The sequence below is a fragment of the Tamandua tetradactyla genome, chromosome 17, assembly GCF_023851605.1.
Source record: "Tamandua tetradactyla isolate mTamTet1 chromosome 17, mTamTet1.pri, whole genome shotgun sequence".
NCBI lineage: Eukaryota > Metazoa > Chordata > Mammalia > Pilosa > Myrmecophagidae > Tamandua > Tamandua tetradactyla.
The window spans coordinates 77,532,887-77,546,942 of NC_135343.1; the positions used below are offsets into that span (position 1 = coordinate 77,532,887).

General features: G+C 34.4%; 1 protein-coding gene across 8 annotated transcripts in view; it reads left to right on the forward strand.

The window, feature by feature from the left end:
* Window positions 1-14,056, forward strand: part of SLC30A6 (solute carrier family 30 member 6) — a 61,164-nt gene that overhangs the window by 39,327 nt on the left and 7,781 nt on the right. For all 8 annotated transcript variants that reach the window (XM_077135005.1, XM_077135006.1, XM_077135007.1 and 5 more), the window contains 6 exons: window positions 690-784; window positions 3,885-3,933; window positions 4,298-4,417; window positions 6,509-6,611; window positions 7,486-7,533; window positions 9,037-9,105. In XM_077135005.1, the coding sequence (XP_076991120.1) occupies window positions 690-784; window positions 3,885-3,933; window positions 4,298-4,417; window positions 6,509-6,611; window positions 7,486-7,533; window positions 9,037-9,105 (484 nt within the window). The remainder of the gene's footprint in view (window positions 1-689; window positions 785-3,884; window positions 3,934-4,297; window positions 4,418-6,508; window positions 6,612-7,485; window positions 7,534-9,036; window positions 9,106-14,056) is intronic.

Sequence of the window (14,056 nt, forward strand, 5' to 3'; positions counted from 1 at the left end):
AATTTGCTAATCAATTTAGTTCCCAATTATTAATTGATGCCTTAATAGATAACAGTTGAGTTGACCAATATCAGAGTTCAGAGTGTGGCAGTATGTATTTTCATTGATATTTCATAAAAACAAAATTCTTAGTGACTCCTTCTCACCCTTAAATATTCCCAAGCCTTAAATGTTGTGTTTCTGTACAGGAAGGACTTTGTACTTTGGTTTCAGGTCTCATTATTTCCAAACCCATGTTGATACAACCATCTCCTCTGGTCTACTATGATTTAAAATTTTATACTCAAAATCTTTAGTAGCACCTGTAGAAAAGATAGAATTGTTGTTATCTACAAACTAGTTTCCAATTATATGGATCTCACCAGTTATATTCAGTTTAATCCAGAAGTCTGACCACTCCCATGCATCCTAAACCAAGCATTATTAGCATTTATACAAATTCATCACAGATATTACCTGTAAGAAGATATTGTTAATGCTAAGAGTGCTTTTTTTCCTATGTAAAATGGAAAAAATGGTTATAGGGCTGGGGACTAAGTTCATATTCTGGCTCTGCAAATACCAAACCACTGAAGCAGACCATTCCACCTTCCCACTCTTAATATCACTTACGTAAAGCATGAGAAATTACCTATTGGTGTTGCCAAAAAAAAAATAAAGGTGAATGTTGTTGTTGTTGTTCCTTTCAGGGGAAGATTATTAGTTGGTACTTTTGTGGCTCTTTCTTTCAACCTGTTTACGATGCTTACTATCCGGAATAAACCTTTTGCTTATGTCTCTGAAGGTATGTTTATTTACATTTAATAAAAATCCAAGTAGTATTTTGTAAAAACAAATGTTTGGTTCTTTTCATTGACTCTTTTTTTTGTTTGTTTTACATGGGCAGGCACCGGGAATCGAACCCGGGTCCTCAGGCATGGCAGGCAAGCACTCTTACCTGCTGAGCCACTGTGGCCACCTTTCTTATTGACTCTTAAAAAGCAATAGCAAAGTATATTCTGAAGAGAAGAGAGAACTACCCCCAAAAAGTCTCAAATCTTCTCCAAGAGAAAATTATAAAACAAATTTTTAAGCTTGAATTAAGCTTTAAAATAAGAAAACACATAACTTAAACACAGACAGGGCTGATCTATAAATCAAATTGTTTAAACTGAAAATTCCATTTACCAAATAATGTAAGATTTTAAATATTTACTCTCTGTAAGAAAAGCTGATTGCAAACATTTTAGAAGCATCAGTATATTTATAAACGTTAATGTGTTAATTAAAAGTAATTGCATTCTATTAATTAAATGAATTCCTAGGAACTTCTTTTGGACAATAATGAGCATATATTTGAAAGTAACAAAACTTTATTCCTTTTGGAATTTTTATTCTCAAGCTTTACAAATTCAGACTAAGTTTTTCCTTCAGTGATCTAAATTATTGGCACTTTTCAATAATGTCAGTGTTTTGGAATCCCACTAACCCACAAAGGGTTTACCACTAATTGATGAAGAAGTGGGACATGTGCACAGCCCACACTTTGAGGCACAGAGAAGCACAGATAGGTGAGAGTCTTTTCTAGGTCTCATTGACTTGAGCACTAGGATAGTCAAGAGAAGAAAACTTTCTGAAATGCCTGTTCATACTTAAGCAACTTCATGAATGTTATGAAGGGTCAGTAGTATTTGTGTAAGAATTGCTAGATGAGCTAGAACATTAAATAGTATATTTGTCATGACCAGAATTTTTTATATTTTTGTTTTTTATTTTTCTTTTATCATTTATTATTTTTTTCTTTATATTTTTTGTTGTATTTTTGGGGGGGTTCTTTAAGGCACAAAGATTTAGAAACAATCTCTGTAAAGATCAGAAAAATACAAGAATGAAGAATGAACTCATTACACAGAGATAACATTGGTTAACATTTCTATTTTATTCCTTCCACTTTTTTCTCTATATGCATAAATATATCTTTTTTTTTTTTTTTTTAAGGAAAGACAGAGAGAAGGAAGGAAGGATAGAAGGAAGGAAGGAAGGAAGAAAGGGAAACATCTTTAAACATTTTCTTGTTTTATTGTATTCTGTTTCTCCGTTTTTGTTACATGGGCTGGGGCCGGGAATCGAACCGAGGTCCTCCGGCATAGCAGGCAAGCACTTTGCCCGCTGAGCCACCGCGGCCCGCCAATATATCTTTTTATTTACTTAGAATTGTATATATTTAGAATTTCATGTCTGGCTTTTGTCAGTTAACATGTCTTTGAGTAGTGCCTCTCATTTAATACTCTGAACAAATGAGTTTTGGATGCTTGCATAATATTCTGTCAGATGAATACATTTAAACATCAGTCTATTACATGTTTCCAGCTTTTCATTTTATAAATAATGTTGCAATCACATTTCTTGTCTGCATTTCTGATTATTTCATTCTTGCCCATGATCTCAAATGACCAATTCCTGCAACACTGGGGCTTCAGAGAGAGAAAAAGATTATTACCATGCATGTAACAGGAGATCACATGGCCTATTGGCCCCCAAAATTTGTCTTCCTGAACTGCAGTAATTCTGACAGTTATAATTAGATGATGTAATTAGAGGTGATTTAGTTATTGAATATATGCAGATTGATTACATACTTAGTCATAGAAGGTATGTAAGAAAATGGCGACCGTAAATCTAAGCTACTACATGTGTCAGGTGGGCCCATTTTGGTTAGGTCCTGTCTGAGTTATCCAGGTAGCTTTGGATTTGGGGTGGGTTAGTTCTGAGTGATCCAGGATCCTTCTTTAGTAAACATTAGGGGCTGTCGTTAGTGATCACAAACTCTTAAAGTAAAAAAACTAGATAAAATGGATATGTGAGGGTCATTCACAAGGTTTTTACAGTCACAAAGGCACAAGATAAAGGCTATTCAATCATTATCAGAGATCAAGGCAGCTGGATTACAATTCAGAGATTTCAGATATTTCCCTCTGTCTACTTTAATATACCAGAAGGTAAAAAGGAATATCTACACAATAATTCAGTATTCAGAATTATCCCTTAAATCCCAATTTCTTGGTTGTAGAATTATAAACTGAATCAAAGATACAACATTTTTTAAAGGCTCAGATACACATTTCCAAATTTATTTCCAGAAAGCTTATCTAGTTGTATATTCATTATCTTGAAATGAAGTTTCCTAGAAACATCAAGATTTATGACACTAGTTGAAATTGAGTGAGAAATAATAAAGCTAACCTTTATTAAGCACTTTTTAGATGTGCCAAATATTATTCCCCCAACCATATGAAATAATCACATTATTCCCATTTTATCCTGAGGCACTAAGAGCTTAAATCAGTTGCCCAAGGCCACACATCTTAAAGACAAAGCTAAGATTTGAGGCTTCCTGCATCAGAGTATGCTCTTACCTGCCTTTGTGGAGCTTGCCAGTCTTTTTCACATCATGGCATATGTTAAAGCATGAGTATTTCCTTAGCACTGTGGCATAAATGGAAGAGGATGCTTCATCCTGGAGGCTACTTTATCAGGACTATAGCGTAGACATACTCAGGTCCCCTTCTGGCCTTTCTGAGAGCCAAGGGGGTCAACTGGTAGGTATTCCTGTGACTCATTCTCCCACAAGGGTTAGGAACTCTGCTTTAAAACTTCAAGTTCATAGTAACGATGATGTAAGTTCATTAATTCCTTCAAGTCATCTGTATTTTGCAGTTGAAACTGTTTTCTCCTTAATATCTTAAGGGCATAAAAAAGGAAAAATTCTAGATTTGAGGAGTAGCATGTTCTTTTATATTTATATCACAGCTAAACTTATTTTTAAATTTAAAGAAATGAAATATTTCTGGTGGTTTTTTACTCTTCTTGATAAATTACTTAATTTAAGTATTTTCTTTTTAAAGCTGCCAGTACAAGTTGGCTTCAGGAACACGTTGCAGATCTTAGTCGAAGGTAAGGTATTATGGCATTTCGTGATATGCCTAATTTACAAAGAATGCACAAAAAATGTATCTATCATGGGGACTTACATTATGCATTGCTGAGGTTACTACATAAATTGCACATATCAGGTTCTTATCCTCATTTTACTTTTTTCTTATTCTTAAAGTGATGATACAAAAGAGTTCTTTTTTAGTGAGAGAGCTTTTCTTCAAACTCCTCTTGGCTTTCTTTAAAAGATATATATATTTTTAAAAGGTATATTATATGATAGTTAAATACAAGTTATCTTTTACAAGGCTTTCAGTGGTATTACATGATTTCTGTTAATGAATTTTTTTTTTGTATTTTGTTTGCTTGTTTGTGTTTTTCATAGCTTGTGCGGGATTATTCCAGGACTTAGCAGTATCTTCCTTCCCCGTATGAATCCATTTGTCCTTATTGACCTTGCTGGAGCCTTTGCTCTTTGTATTACATACATGCTAATTGAAATCAAGTAAGTATCATCATTTGCTGTTAAATGTGTTATTAGTTCCTGGGGCCTGACTTTTAAGGGCATTGGTGGGATGGGTGGGGGTCAAACTATTCTAGTGTTTTTTTTGCTGATGACCTGTGTCACCTTGGTGAAATCTTGTCCTTCAAGTGTCTCCATCTGAAAAATTAAGAGGGTTGAATTCAATAAGTATTTCTCACCACAATCAGTAATGCAAACCAGAAAACTGTCTAAATTTTCAACTGTTAACCTCCCTGATGAATAAAATAGAGATGAGAACCGTGAGAGAGAGATCTAAGTCATAGATGTATAGCTGAGAAAGATGGAAAAATGAAAGTAGGTGTAAAGCAATTAAAACAAAAAACCTTTTAAGAAATAGACCTTACCATTGTCTTAAACTTAACAATTTGTGACATTTGATTCTTTAGCTGCTCACCTTTTAAATTTTAATGTTTTACTAGAGTCAGTCCTTAATTATTTTTCCTAGTTTATATTGTCTCTTGGGAGATCACATACAATTATTTATTTTTATTTGCTACCTCTGTGATTCCCAATCTCTATTTCCTGTCTAGATTGCTATTGAGTTCCAAAAAGGATATTTTAATGCCTTTTTTTTTTCATGGCTACCTCAGCCGAACCTATTTTCCGTGTCCTCAAAACTGTTTTTCTTATATTCCCCAGTGATTAATATTGCCATCTATTCCAATGCACTCTTAAATTCTTACTTCTCCTCCCTCCTCCCTTCTGACCCCTCCCAGAACTAATTCTAATTGGTCACCAGGTCGTGTTTAATCTTTCTTTAATATGTATTTGTTCCCTCTTTCCCATTCTCATTGCTCCTGCCCTAATGAGATGTTATCTTCATTTCCTTGGCCTATTAGAATAGTCTTCTGGTCTTCTAATTCTCGCTTGTACTCATCTCTGGTTATTTCATTTGTTGCTACTAATGTGATCATTAGCATTGTAAGTCTGGACATAATATTTTCCTGTTTCACAGTTATCCCCATTAGGTAATTTAAAAAGACTAAAAGTTGTAAACACAGAGTCAGTCCTGTGCGATCAAGTCTCTACCAACCTCTTGTCAGTGTAGCCTCCATTTCATCTTTGTCTGTTTCTGTTTTCCTTGTTGCATCAGGTTGGGTTTTGTCTTGTTGGGTTTTGTTTTGTTTTGATTCTTTTTCTTTGCATCAGGTTTTTCATGCCGGTGCGCCTTTCACTACATGGAATATCTTCTACCCATTATCTCATTCATCTTTGAAGGCAGAGCTCAAATATCATGTCTCCTTTTCATGGTTAGCCTTTCCAGATTATCCCAGTAGGTTTGTCACTCACTCCTTAGTGCATCTGTGATACCATGTAGAGATAGCTCCTTAAGTATCCAGAGTACCTCATTATGTTTTTACGTGCATATCTCCTGTTACACAGGACCAGAGACTGTTTTACTCATGTTTCTGTTTCTAGCATCTGGAAGAAAAGTTAAAAAAAAAAAAAAAAAAAGTGCATGATCAGATTGTACCATTGGCATTTTTTTCTGTCTTATTACTAGAACTTCAACATTGTCTGAACTGCTGATAAGATGTTGCACTTTAATCACAATATTGCTATAGCACATCCCTGGGGACTCTTACCTTGTGACATTCCTGGGGAATTTTGAAAAATTTTTGTGGTGATTATTGGAAAGTTACTGATTACAGGAAAATTGATAGAATCATTGATGAAGTCCATAGTGTCTCTGGATCAGAAGTGAACAGTTTTTGTCTGTCTCAATGAAGCAAATGAATATATTTTAAATCTTAAATTGTCAAGGAGGTTGACCAAAAACTAGTAGGGAAATGCTAACAGTATTATTTTCTTCATCATTTCTCTTCACACTAATTAACATAATTATTAGTTATTTTTTTTTACTAAGCTTTGGCAGGAAAAGATTCTAAAACCTATATTTTGTTTGTTTTTACTTTGAGATGCTCCTCTTGCCAGTAGTAGCCAGTTATGATAAAAGTTCTTTTGCTTTAGATAATAAGTGTTCAGTAGATTGAATTGTAAGATGCCCAGTAAGTCATGCATTTAAGATTTAGAATTGTTTTTTCCTTTTAGTAATTATTTTGCTGTAGACACTGCATCTGCCATAGCCATTGCTCTGATGACATTTGGCACCATGTATCCCATGAGTGTGTATAGTGGGAAGGTATTACTCCAGGTAAGAGTCTTCTTTCAGCACATGTGCTTAATATTAGTCATGTTCTTCTACCAGATTGTGAAATATTTAGCTACTGGAAAGGTCCTTTTAGAAATTAAGTCAAGCAGTAAGCACTGAAATTTATATTGTAAGAACCAGATGAAATCCAGTTGGCCTATAAAGTAGGCACAAATTCTGTATTTTTAATATAAGAAAAAAACGTATATTTAAAACTCTTTGCCTATAATAATGTTTCAAGTGAAAACAGTGCTACTTTTAAAAAATTTAGATATTTACTTTTTTCCCCAATAAATGTGCTTTGGTTATTATATAATTTGGGTTATGGGTTACTTTCTCATTCCTATCATCAAACAAGTGAGTCTTTTAAATTTCAAACTTAAAAGTGGCAAATTATTACTCACGGAAACATTAGGAGCACTTACAACACCAACCCTAGATAGTAGATGTAGTTGCCTCAGGGCTGAATGTGTATATAAGCGCTGTTTTTCTTTCTTTCTTACCCTCACACCTTTCCTAAAACTTAAGGGCTGTAGAATTCTCCAGAAGCAGTAATAACAATAAGATAATAATTGCATCGTGCTAGCCTTATATAAAATGTTACTTTTCTAAACATTTCTTCAAGATTTTTTGTTGGTTGGTTGGTTCCTTAAACTTTATTGGGTTCTGGAGATAGTTTATTTGTAAGATAAAAAATAAGCATGATGCCTGTCCCACTTGTAGGGCCAGTTGAAATCTTTCATCCCAAATCATGATAGGGTACATGTCGAAGGGAAGACTGGCATAAAACCCACTTGTTTTGGTTTTAGGATCACTGTTGGAAAAAGGTTTTCTTTGCAGGTTATTCATATTTTATTTTATTTTATTTTTCCCTCAGACAACACCACCTCATGTTATTGGTCAATTGGATAAACTTATCAGAGAGGTAAGATGGAATGGCAAATAAATCACTTTTACTAATTTATGCTTAGGGAATTAAAAGAGTAGGTGTAATAGTGCTTTATTCATCCCTTCCCAGAGTTTTATTCTAGTGAGTTAATGTTTCTTATAAATAAAATGGTAAAATAAAATTTGCAGAATTGCTAAATTTGGAAGCAAAAATTGCTTGAAATAAATATGGAAGATAATTGTCTAAAGACTATCCAATCAGCTATATAAGCACTGTGAATTTTATGACTGTATATTCAAACCTAAGATTTTGATTAAGTCAGAAGCCACTTTTATGTGTTGGTTGCTTCACTACCTAACATCTTGATCCATAGGTTTTCGTTCTGTTATTGTTATTATAAGTTTCTACCTGCTGACTAATGAAGGAATAAGATAGTTGAATTTAATTTGGGTGTTGAGAATATATTAAACTATTGGTTATTGATTTAACAAAGCCCCCCCCTTTTTTTAGGTTGTCTTTTTTATGTTTTTTGTTGGTGAGAGAAGTTATAGGTTTACAGAAATATCACGCATAAGTTATATAAAATATAGAGTTTCCATATGCCACCCTACTATTAACACCCTGCAGTAGTGTGGTACAATTGTTATAATTCATGAAATGACATTTTAATAATTGTATTATTAACCTGTAGTCCATTCATTTACCCTAGGGTTCACTGTGTGTATAGTCCTATGTTTTTCCTTTTAATTTTTATTCTAGTAACATTAGTGTAACCTAAAACTTCCCCTTTTAACTATATTCACATATATAATTCAGTGCTGTTAATTATATTCACATATTGTGCTATCATCACCATCATCCATTACCAAAGCTTTACAGTCAACCTAAATAGAAATTTTGTACAATTTAAGCATTAATTCCCCATTCCGTACTCCTAACCCAGCCCCTGGTAACCTCTATTCTAAATTCTGACTTTATGAGTTTGCTATTTCTGATTATTTCATATCAATGAGACCATACAATATTTGTCCTTTTGTGTTTGGTTTATTTCTTTTGTCTTCATGGTTCATACATATTGTTGCATGAATCAGAACCTCATTATTTTTTAATGCTGAATGATATCCCATATATCACATTTTGTGGAATGATTATCAGTTGATGAGCATTTGGGTTGCTTCCATCTTTGGGCAATTGTGAATAATGCTGCTGTGAATGGTAGTGTGCAAATATTTGTTGAAGTCCCTGCTTTCAATTATTTTGGGTATTAAGAGGAATAGAGTGAAGAGTGAGTAGTCAGCACCCGTCTGATTCTAGAAGGACTGAGGCAAACAACCTGGAAAAGCAAGGCTTCGGGTCAGTACTGAACCAGCGGGAATGGTAGATTTTGTTGTCTGGGACTTCCTTTGGATAATGAGTATACTCAAGCAGGGTTTGGCCTTGGCATTGCCAGACTTAGAATAAGTCTATAATGTGATTGAGCTGTGTTGAAAATGTCATATACATACAATTCTGATAATCTGTTTCTGTGTTTTTGATTAGGTATCTACCTTGGATGGAGTTTTAGAAGTGCGAAATGAGCATTTTTGGACCCTAGGTTTTGGTTCATTGGTATGTTTCCACATATTACTTTAGTTATAACTTAAAACAGAATTTCAGTTTTTAAGCACCCATCTGCGCTACCATACATTTTCCAGGATAAATGCAACAAATGCAAATGTGGAAGCATCTCTGCTATGTCTCTTTAGAGGTTGGACTCTCCCTGTGTTGAGAGAGAGCAGGATGCATTTGACGGGAAAGAAAGAGGCAGTGAAGCTGTCATCTATGGAGGGTAGCAGGATCTGAGATGAGACTGGGCAGGTGGGCAGGGCCTTTGGGGGGGAAAACCCTCATAAAATAAAAGGGAGTTTTTCAGACCCGGGGGGAGTGGGAGACACCTTAACCAAAGAAGTATTTTTCTGTAATTTTCGAACCTCGGATTCCCATTTCTGTTCATAGTCACAATGCAGATGGATTCAGTGGCGTAGCTGAAATTGAGGGGTTTTCTTTCTTTCTTTTTTCTTCCCCTCAAATTATAGTTGTTTATCTTATTACTGGACTATCCTGATAAGACAAACCCATAGTTAGTATAATTCTTAAATGTGAAATTGTGGCAAAATAAAAGATGCTATTATTTTCATTTTAATTGTAGTTTTAATTTTGGAAATTCTACTAAATTTATTAAAGGGTTTTAATAATACAACTTGCTTCAAAGTAAAATTCAGTGTGCTCTAATCCACTTTGGACGTTATTACCAAAGGGACATTATTATTGCTTGGTTTTGTTCTTATGTGAAGAATGCTGAGGAAAATACAGAGAAGCAATCAGAAAAGAAAAATTGTCACCATAATCTTACCATCTAGAGAAAACTGCTGTTGATATTATGATATATTTTTGTTTTTTATACATATATTCTCCTTAGAAAATGAGATCATGTTGTTTCATAATTAACTTTTTTCATTTAATAATATATCATGAAGTTTTCCATATAATCATATATTCTTCAGCTGTGTTTTTTAAAAAACCAAATAGGGGTTTATTTTCCTAACATAACACAAATTTCAGAGGTAGACAGTCCAGGGCTGATGCAGCTCAGCGATGTCATCCACTGGAGGCTCTAGCTTCAGGCTCGTGCTCTCTTAGTGGAAAGGTGACTGCCTGACCTCCTCCTTCCTCCACTCTTTACGTGAATGACACTGTGCACATTCTCCACTAAATTCATCAAGGGGGGCCCTCGGGAACAATATGCTCTAAATTATTGAATGTTGAAAGCAGTTGTGGGCTTTATGTTTGAATATCAGTTTGGCTAGATATAAAATCCTTAACACCCATTTTGTTCCCTTGAGTTTCTTTGATATATTAATCCATTTACCTCTAGCATAAAACATTGCTGTGATAAAGTCTGATAATCTGATTTTTAATTTTTTTCTCAACTCCTTATTATCACTTCACATCTTTTTTATTTTTTTAAATTTCTTTGTTTTTACTCATTGAAATGTGCTTTGGAAAGCATTGCTTCTTTCTTTTCTTTGTATGTATGTTATAATTAACCATAAAAAACATTTAAAATTTTTTCTTTGTTTTTATATTTTATTTCTGTTAAGGCATATCTGTTTTGCTTATTTGTAATTTCTTCTAGCTTAGTCTTCATTTCTGAAGTGATTTTTTTTTAATTTCTAGTTTGTTTTTACTGTCATCTTATGTTTGTGTCTTTTATTTCATGTCTTTTAGTTTATCTTGTTTTGAAAAAGTAGGTTATAGTTTTCATATGTTTTATAAGAATTTTTGTTCCATATTCTCTTCTTTTCCATCTAACAACTTTGTGTGGGATTTGGCCTCAGTCCTTTTCTATTGTTCATTTTTATGTGAAATTAGTTTTCCTGAACTTTAAAAATAAGCTGTGGTTTAGGGGTGTGTCTAAATTCATGATTCTAGCGCTCCCCTCTTCAGATGATTTTGTGAAGTTAAAGATTTTTCTTTCTCCTGGCTCTTGTTCCTCTCCCCCATTTTTTTATCTGAACCTTCCCTATCTTTAGTATCTACTGTGCTGCTTAATTTGGATTCTTTTCCCAGTTGTTTCTTCTCAGTGTGGGGCTTTGTCCTGTAAGGGAGCTTTTCCTGGTTACTTTTGAGAGTTCATTGGATTCAGACTATTTCAGCCCTTCAAACTTTATTGCAGACCCAATATAATCACTGATTATTGAAATGTTCACAGCCCCTTCCAGTTTCAGCTGCTGTTCTCAGATTGGCTGTACTAGCGTCCCATTAAATACTTATTGGTTGCTTTGGGGTATTCAGGTCAATCACATGCCTTGTTCGCTTGTTTTTGCTTCCCCATGCACAGCTATCCAATGCCTTGCAGGTCTTATTGCTTATATTTGGTTGTTCTTGGGGGTATCATGTTGCCTAGTTGTTTATTGATGTTTCCCATAAGTTTTTTATTTTCCTGTCCTAATGCTTGGGGGGATGTTTGGATAATTCAAGAACTGCTAGTACAACTGCCATCTTCTAAGCATCCCATCATAATTTTTGATGACTACAAAGTTTTACATAATTTACTTAATCAGTTCTGTAGTGAAACTTTAGGTTGTTTTCCATTCTTTTTATATAATAAGGCCGGGCAGGTCATGGTGGCTCAATGGCAGAGTTCTCACCTGCAGTGCTGGAGACCCGGGTTCAATTCCTGGTGCCTGCCCATGCAAAAACAAAAAAAAGTACATTATATATAAATAGGGCTGAGGTGAATATTTTTTGTAATAATCTTTGCACATACCTGTGATTATTTCCTTCAGGTTAATTTTTAGAGGTTGTTTCTATGAGGCAAAGATAGTCTTTTTTTAAATTTTTTAATCCAAACTACCCAATTCTCCTACAGAATGATTATACCAATTTATATTTTCCTAGTAGTGAAGTCCATTTTAACCATTCTTTTAATTTTACTAATGATAATAATAATTAGTAGACAAGTGTTTATTAGGCTGGGTACCTCATAACCCAAAGAATGCAGTCATCTTAACTGTTCTGGCCTTGGCAATCTAGAAACTGACTTATTAGTACCTAGTAAGACCTGGGAAATTAATAAAACAAGATTTTAAATTGTATTTATTTATTTATTTTTATTTTTTTAAATTTTTTTATTAATTAAAAAAATTAACAAACATCACATTTAAATATCATTCCATTCTACATATACAATCAGTAATTCTTAATATCATCACATAGTTGCATATTCATCATTTCTTAGTACATTTGCATCAATTTAGAAAAAGAAATAAAAAGACAACAGAAAAAAAAATAAAAGGATAATAGAGAAAAAAAACCTATACGTACCATACCCCTTACCCCTCGTTTTCATTTACCACTTTTGCAAACTGAATTTATTTTAACATTTGTTCCCCCTATTATTTATTTTTATTCCATACGTTCTACTCTTCTGTTGATATAGTAGCTAAAAGGAGCATCGGACATAAGGTTTTCACATTCACAGAGTCTCATTGTGAAAGCTATATCACTGTTCAATCATCATCAAGAAACATGGCTACTGGAACACAGCACTACATTTTCAAGCAATTCCCTCCATCCTCTCCACTACATCTTGAACAACAAGGTGATATCTACTTAATGCATAAGAATAACCTCCAAGGTAACCTCTCAACTCTGTTTGGAATCTCTCAGCCATTGACACTTTGTCTCATTTTACTCTTCCCCCTTTTGGTCGAGAAGGTTCTCTCAATCCCTTGATGTTAATTCTCAGCTCATTCTAGGGTTTTTCTCAGTCCTTTGATGCTGAGTCTCAGCTTATTCCAGGATCTTTGTCCCATGTTGCTAGGAAGATCCACACCCCTGGGAGTCATGTCCCACGCAGAGAGGGGGAGGGTGGTGAGACTGCTCATCATATTGGCTGGAGAGAGAGATGACATCTGAGCAACAAAAGAGGCTCTCTTGGGGGTGACTCTTAGGCCTAAATTTTAAGTAGACTTGACCTATCCTTTGTGGGGTTAAGTTTCATATGAACAAACCCCAAGACTGGGGGCTCAGCCTATAGCTTTGGTTGTCCACACTGCTTGTGAGAATATCAAGAATTCAACTTGGTGAAGTTGAATTTCTCCCCACTCTCACCATTCCCTGAAGGGGACTTGCAAATACTTTTCCAGTCACTGATTAAATCATTCTGGGATTCATCGGGGAATCACTCTGGACAAACCAACAAAATCTCCTGTGCTACCTGAGATTCCAAGTACTTATGACATTCAATCAAACTATCTACATGAGTTATATTAGGAAATGCTCTAGTCAAAATCTAAATTTTGTAACAAATAAACACTTTTTGCTTTAGTCTCACACATAAGGTGACATTTTAAAGTATTATCATCTATTTTCATCACCCTGCAGTAATGACATTCCTTTGTTTTTCCTCATGCCAAAACATTTTTAAAATTTATACATTGTACATTTCACTATTATACACTCTAGACATTCCTAGATTATACCATCTCGATCTTTAACATCTATCTTTCTTTCTGATTTCATTTATGTCCCCATCCCTCCTCCCTCTATCATTCTCACATGCAGCTTCATTCAGTGTTTTAACATGATTACTTTACAATTAGGTATTATTGTGCTGTCCATTTTTGAGTTTTTGTATCTAGTCCTGTTGCACAGTCTGTATCCCTTCAGCTTCAATTACCCAATGTCTTACCCTGTTTCTAACTCCTGCTGAACTCTGTTACCAATGACATATTTCAAGTTTATTCTCGAATGTCCGTTCACATCAGTGGGACCATACAGTATTTGTCCTTTAGTTTTTGGCTGGATTCACTCAGCATAATATTCTCTAGGTCCATCCATGTTATTACATGGTTCATAAGTTTATCTTGTCTTAAAGCTGCATAATATTCCATCGTATATATATACCACAGTTTGTTTAGCCATTCTTCTGTTGATGGACATTTTGGCTGTTTCCATCTCTTTGCAATTGTAAATAACGCTGCTATAAACATTGGTGTGCAAATGTCCATTTGTG